The sequence below is a fragment of the Sphaeroforma arctica genome (genome assembly GCF_001186125.1).
Source record: "Sphaeroforma arctica JP610 unplaced genomic scaffold supercont1.2260, whole genome shotgun sequence".
Classification (NCBI taxonomy): domain Eukaryota; class Ichthyosporea; order Ichthyophonida; genus Sphaeroforma; species Sphaeroforma arctica.
In genome coordinates, this window is record NW_014038298.1 from 1 (window position 1) to 7,741 (window position 7,741).

The window sequence follows — 7,741 nt, forward strand, 5'->3', positions numbered from 1 at the left end:
CACATAAATATGTGTACAAGTATTTAGAGGTACCTTGAATTTCTTCTGGTAGTCCTTGAGGTGCTTTAATCGGAACACCATGACCTGCACTTGTTTGCTGACATCTTCGGTTAGTTTGCGGTCTTTCTTCTCGCGCCGTTGTTCATTGGTCAGTTGTCGTTCAGCGTTTGCGTTCTCATGTTTCGCCTACGGACGAGAAGTCAGGGTTTAGGGTTTAGATTACAGGGAATAGGGTTTAGGGTTTGGTTGCCAACCGGAAATATATCAGGTGAGAGCGGTGGCAATAACGTCAAACACTGACACACATCTGTGCAAAGATATTTCTGAAATGTTGGTATTGTATAAAACATTTTTAAAATACTCGTCTGTAAGCTGTATGTGTGTACATGGTTAGCATCCATAGATATTTCTAATTTTAAAATGTTAGTACTTTATAATACCATTTTAAAATTCTCGTTTGTAGGCTGCATGTGGCTACAAGGTCTGTATCCATAGATCGTTCTAATTTTAAAATGTTAGTACTTTGTAATACCATTCTAAAATGCTTGTCTGTAACCATATATCTACAAGCGCATGTGTATCCTGACCTTTTCGAAAGTTACAGTCGACTCTATATACCAACCCTATGCGTGTTCACCTACACATACATGTCACTCGGCTATTTGCGGTGCCTCAAACCCTTATTCACGTTTCATACACGTCCCTATACTAAACCTCTGAAGACATACCCACACATACACGTCTCTCTGTCTTTTTAAACAGCTAGAGCAGCCACAGCGTCGAGATGAGGAGCTATGAACGGCACACAACATCCTATCCCACACACATACGTACGTGCTCTTATTTAGATCTTCCTATCCACACACTTACGTACGTGCTCTTATGCACATCTTCCTATCCCACACACTTACATACGTGCTCTTATGTAGATCTTCCTATCCCACACACTCACGTACGTGCTCTTATGCACATCTTTCTATCCCATACATTTACGTACGTGCTCTTATACACATCTGCTTCGCGGTCATTTGCTGCATCACCAGCTCTCTCTTAAACCTTATCGGCTCGGCCAATTAGCCACCACGAGCCAATAGACCACACATCACACACAGACACCTGACACTCAATGGTTTAAACTCACTCAACTCATGTGTATTGGTTCAGAAATACCCATTCGCGACCCAATTTTCTATTAGAAAACGTATACGTTAATCTACCAATACCTACCAGGCGCTCCACCAGTCGCGACTCGGCGTTTTTCTTCTCCGTAGTTGGGTCCGCTACAGTATATACCAAACGTTAGATACACATATCACACGCATCACACCATCTGGAATACACTCATGCATACACAACGAACCCGTCACATGTATTGAAGTCATACCAATAGCATACACTCACACACAGAACACACAGCCCACAACCTCACGTGTATTTAATTACACAGTATAGTTATACATACCTGTCTCTCGGCCATTTGCTTCCGAACTTCTTTCTCTAACTTGGTCGGGTCCGCAACAGCATCGTCTTTCAGGGCTTGCATGAAGTTCGATAGCTTGAGCTTATTCTTAGGCACAACCAGACCCAGTCGGATCTTCTCTTGCTCCTCCTGCCAGGCCTCACGCCTCCTTTGACGTCTGAGGAGAATAAGGGAATCGCGTATTCGGTATGTAAGTGGGGGAATATGTGAGAATATATATATATATATATATTTAACATACACACATACACACACACACACACACTATATATATATATATATATATGTGTATATATACATACATACATACATACACACACACACATATATATACACACACATACACACACATATATATATATATATATATATATATATATATATATATTGGGACATATAGATTGTTATTCACCAAGGCTTGTGGTAGCGAATTTTCGCACTCAATACACGTACATACACAAAATATACACCTTCATACACGCATCAAAGCATACCCGTACATACATAATGTACACACACACACCCATGAACCATTCACCATTGCACAACCAGTCACTCACACATATCCTCTCACTCACCTGATCTTAACCCGCTCTTTCTTGGTCAGGTACAGTGGTATAGCCACATTCTGGTCACTCTCTGCTGGGGGTTCGTGTGGTACGGGATGTTCCACCAGATTGGTGACTCCTCTGAATATCCCATGAACGCCCTTCTTAGCGTCTTCGCCTGGATGATGCATAGGGTGTGCCACGGATGGGTATTACTACTTTGATTACACTACGCTTATATATTACGGTATAAGTATATGAGATGGGTATGGTATATGAGATGGGTATAAGTATTTGGGATTGGTTTGACTATATGAGATGAGTATAAGTATATGAGTAGGGTATACGTATATTAGGTGGGTATGTGTATATGGGGTTTAATTATATAGGTATTACCCAGTAGTGTATGTTAACCTTAAACCCTAAACCAAACCCTAAAACTCAATGAACACGCTACTCTGTACTGTCACCCAATGGCGTGCGTCGTGAAAAAGGTTCAATATCAATACTATTATACGAGATACCCATTAAAACAAACAAACAAACAAAATAAACAAACAAGCAGATCGATTAATCCTCTGGTGTCACCTTGCACACTCTTGGGTCTCCTGTTGGAGCATGTAAACAAACAAGATACCTAAACCTTAAGAGTAGTGTCGGTTACTATACCAAGGTAGGGCTTCACGGTTCTCTCGCAGCAAACCAGTAATAGTCTGAATCAAAGCCCTCAAACATTAGAATGCATACACAAGAGCACTCATCTATTTATCTAACACCTATATGCACACGAGCACACATACATACATGAAATCTACTACAGCCAATACAAAAGGTAGCCCAGTAACGAAATACTTTCACTACACTTCTATTCGATCTATCTATCACCTATACGCACACATATACATGAAATCCAATAAAAAAGGTAGCCCAGAAACCCCATATCTTAAATACACTTATATTCTATGTATCTATCACATATACGCACACATGTACACATACACATATACACGAAATCCAATAAAAAAGGTAGCCCAGATACCCCATATCTTAAATACACTTATATTCTATCTATCTATCACCTATACGCACACATGTACACATGCACGTATCGTATACATGAAATCTACTACAGCCAATACAAAAGGTATCCCAATGACCCCACACCTTCTGTCGTCGGTTGAGTTACGGCTTTGACATCCACGCCTTCGTCAGGGTAGAGTCCTGTTACCAGCACAGCCGCATCCCACCATTCCGTTACCGGTACGTTTATTCCCTGCAGTACGGTAATGATTTGGTCAAACTTAGTACGACTATACCTTTCTATACATTGATTGACTTTAGTACGACGGCATAGAAATAACGTATACAGCACAATGTATCCCATCATTCCGTTACCTGTACGTTTGTTTCCTGCAGCCCGGTACTAAGATTCGAAGTATGGTACGTTTACATCATGCCGCACATTAAACAACTTGGTTCAGCGGTATAAAAACGTATACAAAACGCTCCGCTATCAGTACATTTTTTGGTAAGGAATCTGATTGCCTACGTAGGTTTGCATCCCTATACATACTTAATGACTGGCGTTCAACGGTATCAAAACTTTATGTTACCAGTAATAGGGTTCGGTAACGCGTGGTATGTTTGTACGTTTTTATCCTTCTTTACGTTCAACGTCATTGGTATCACGGGATTGGCATTGGTACATCCCAGTACAGCATCTCATTGGCACGGATACATCCCAGTACAGCATATCGTCTTATGGTCACCGTGTTTTGTAGTTTAAAGGATTGCATATCACCACACTTGCATGGCACGACCAGTTACATATAGACGTAGCGATGACTAAACGTATATTAATTTGTGTAGTAGACGTATACAGGACATCATATGATGCTCGATGTACTTAAGAATAATGATAAATGTGCAGGTGAAGGTGGATATACACAATAGAAAGGTATATACAGTCGTGCGTAATACCCGTATCTTGAGAATACGGGTATAAATATCAATAAATATATAATAACAATACATACACATATACATATATATATACATATACATATAAATATACATACATACATACACATACAGATACATACATACACATACAGATACATACATACACACACACACATATATATATACATGAATACATACATACATACATACATACATACATACATACATACATACATACATACATACGTACATACAAACGTACATACATACACACAGACAGACAGACACAAACACAGACGCGCACACATACACAGACACAGACAAAGACACACACACACACACACATATATATATATATATATATATACATAAATATTTGTATATATAATTGAATATAAATATATAAAAAACTACAAATACAAACACTCACACACACACAAAAAAATAAGTATTTATATATACATATCTATACCGCTACGTATATATGTGTATATAATCAGATTTCAGAATGCGAGGATTAGACAGCAAAACACCGCTCACCAGTGTGTCTTTCGGCGTCAGAAGTGCCAGTTTTGTAGAAGCGGATATACCGGTTTTCTCTGCCGCTTCACCGATCTCTTTCTCGAGCTGTGCCACCATATGCTTGGTTCGGATGTTCTCCGCCACCCGCTCGTACTTTCCTGTATGATTACACGTAGTGTGTATATATTATCCTTATATATATATATATATATATATAATATACTCACACACACACAACACACACACACACATATATATATATATATATATATATATATATAATAATATATATATAGCTAATATATATACACACACACACTATATATATATATGTGTGTGTGTGTGTGTTAGTATANATACATACATACATACATACACACACACATGCACACATACACACACACACCGCGCGCATACACACACACACACACGCACACGCGCACAAATAACACACACACACACACACACAAAAAAACACACACGCACACATATACACACACACATACATACATACATATATGATATATATATATATATATAAATACACACTACATCCACATTCACACTACATTCGCCTACCTGGCTCTACCAGCACCATAGCGCGCCGTTTCCTACCGCTGTCCTTCATTGTAATGCGAGGATCCATATACGGCAGTACTTCCGGTACAACCTCAGCCTTCTCTTTGTGCACATACACTCCCCCGGCTCGTCTCTCCCGTTCCTTCTCCTCCTGCTCTCGGCGTGCACGCATGTTTGCTTGGAGATGGTTGGTGCGTCGGTTCACTTCAATGACGTTGCCGTCGGCGTCCACAAACCGACCTTGCTCGTCAAAGCGTAGCGATTTAGGGGCCACATCCTGTGAATAGGCGAGTGGATTTAGACACATACCAATACTTTAGGCGTGTTTCTCTAACAACATGTCGCATGCGTGGGTTGTGTTGTGTGCATGTAGGTATCCCTCTTACCTACATAATAACATAACTATATATCCGTGTGACTTGCCTTCTCGAACTGCTGTGCAGATGCTTGGGCCGCCGGTGCGTATTTGTTGCCAAAGTTCGGTCCCAAACTAGCTATGTTGCTCATTCGTGCTTTCAGTTGCTCTGCCATCGCCCTCGCTGAGATCTGTGCGGCATTCATCTGTGGGGAGGCTGGATCAAAGGGATGTAGTGTGTATGCTTGAGAGGATAGTACACACACACACAGACACACACACAATATATATATATATATATACATATACATTTCGTATTGCTTAGTAACATCTAACCCCCCAATATAATCATCAACCCGCTACGACATGTGATTCGTTTCGTGTGTGCGTATACATATACATATACAAACAGATAGACGACCACTATAACCTTTTATTCCAGCTACTTCATACCCACTGGCACGCCGACAACCTATGCTGATCGACTAACATATTCTTTCATCTACTGTGTTATTCCCTGTCGCCTCCCCCATACAATACCGGCACCCTCACATTCAGAATGAATTGACTCGACAGGTAAGTCTCAGGAGACGTTGAATGGATACTATGTGTATGTAACTATGTAACGCAATATAACAGATTCCCTGTTTGTGCACAAGTACAGGAGGCATCTATACATGTTTGCCTGCCTACAACAGGCTCGTGCACACGTACGTAAACAGAAGCAGACGCATATGCGACAATTAAATTACGTTAACGTCTCCTGAGTGTAAGAGTGAGAGAAAGCGTTTGCGTCCTTCGCCGCAATATGTACATAAAGCCGTTCAAAGTATATATATCGTCTGCTACGCCTATATTCTACCGGTTAACTTTATTCCTAGTACTAACACGTTGGCTCGTAAGAGCGCTACCCATACTCAGACCAATACACACTCTGCATACAAATACTTAGAGAGTCGGATATAGGAACAGCGTATATATATAACAAACATAAGTGAATAATAAGAAAGGGGTTATATTTATACACACTCTAGATATGAACACTCCTATATTCATATACACTCTGCAGCGGATATATATAACAAACATAAGTGAATAATAAGCTAGGGGTTATATTTATTTACACTATATATGAAAAATTCTATATTTATGCATATGAACACTCAGAGAAAGTCGGGTATAGGAACAGCGCATATTAATGATATATGTAAGTGAAGAACAAGTAAGAGATTATATTAATTGATAATACCTTGAACCTGAACTGGCGCCGCAAGGTTAGCAATAGACATTATATTATATATATGACAATACGAGGACAATATATATAGATATGATCGATCAATAGCGATAGACACGATACCTGAGGAGCTCTACCACTGGCTCGGAATAGCCAGCTTACAGCATAAGACGACCGTAACATATGGTCCATCATACTACCACAGTACAGGACACACAGGACACACAGTAAGATATCACCTGACAAGCTTTACCACTAGTAATAATCACCTGACAGTATAAAACAACCGTAACATATGATCCATCATACTACCACAGTACAGGACACGCAGTAAGATATCACCTGACAAGCCTTACCATTAGCTCTGGGCAATGGAGCGGCGAATTGAGTCTGTCTTGCGGCCGAGCCTGTAGCAAGAGACCACAACACAGAACAGTGTGAGATGAATACACCGCTAAAGACGGCTTCTCTCTGGTCTCTGATCATCAGCTACTGAGGCACTGAGAGACGCAGATGAAGACACACACACATGTACCTTATTTTGCAACACGATCCATACTTGATTGTCCACATATAAACCTACATGTATATATGTACTCAGTCGAATGTCCAAACGTTCTGACACGGGTCTGCACGCAAACCCTAAATCCTATGATACCTACCATGCGGTAAGGGCGCCACAAACCCATTCTGAGCAGTGGGTGCTGTGCCTTGGCTAATCGGAGCCGGCATCTTAAACCCGCTTGCGGCTACAGGTGGTGTTGATGTTCCCGGTTGTATTCCTATGAAGTAGGAGTTCAGTATAGTTCAGTATCGAGGTGTGTAGATAAGTGCAATGCTGACAAAAGGGGATTATACTCATGCACAAATTGATGTATTGCAAGGTAAAGATAAACCTATACATTTGGTATATTGAGTTGCAAAATGTATACGACACAGCCATTGGTCTGTTATGTGCATCGAGAAAAGTATTATGCGACAATTATAAACGATAACGATAAGGTAAATTTCCAATGGAAAATATACTAGACAAGACAGACACACACACACACACACAA

General features: G+C 40.2%; 1 protein-coding gene across 1 annotated transcript; it reads right to left on the minus strand.

Annotated features, from left to right (window-relative positions):
• Positions 1–31: 31 nt before the first annotated feature.
• SARC_12379 (hypothetical protein) lies at positions 32–7,468 on the minus strand (the record flags this gene model as incomplete). Its single annotated transcript, XM_014293516.1, has 9 exons — positions 7,346–7,468; positions 7,040–7,090; positions 5,515–5,663; positions 5,092–5,368; positions 4,531–4,670; positions 3,193–3,301; positions 2,059–2,206; positions 1,463–1,637; positions 32–186 (listed from the first exon to the last, which is right to left on the minus strand). Coding segments are annotated over exons 1-9 (1,274 nt in total), but the record flags the coding sequence as incomplete, so codon positions are not given.
• Between the last annotated feature and the right edge of the window lie 273 nt (positions 7,469–7,741).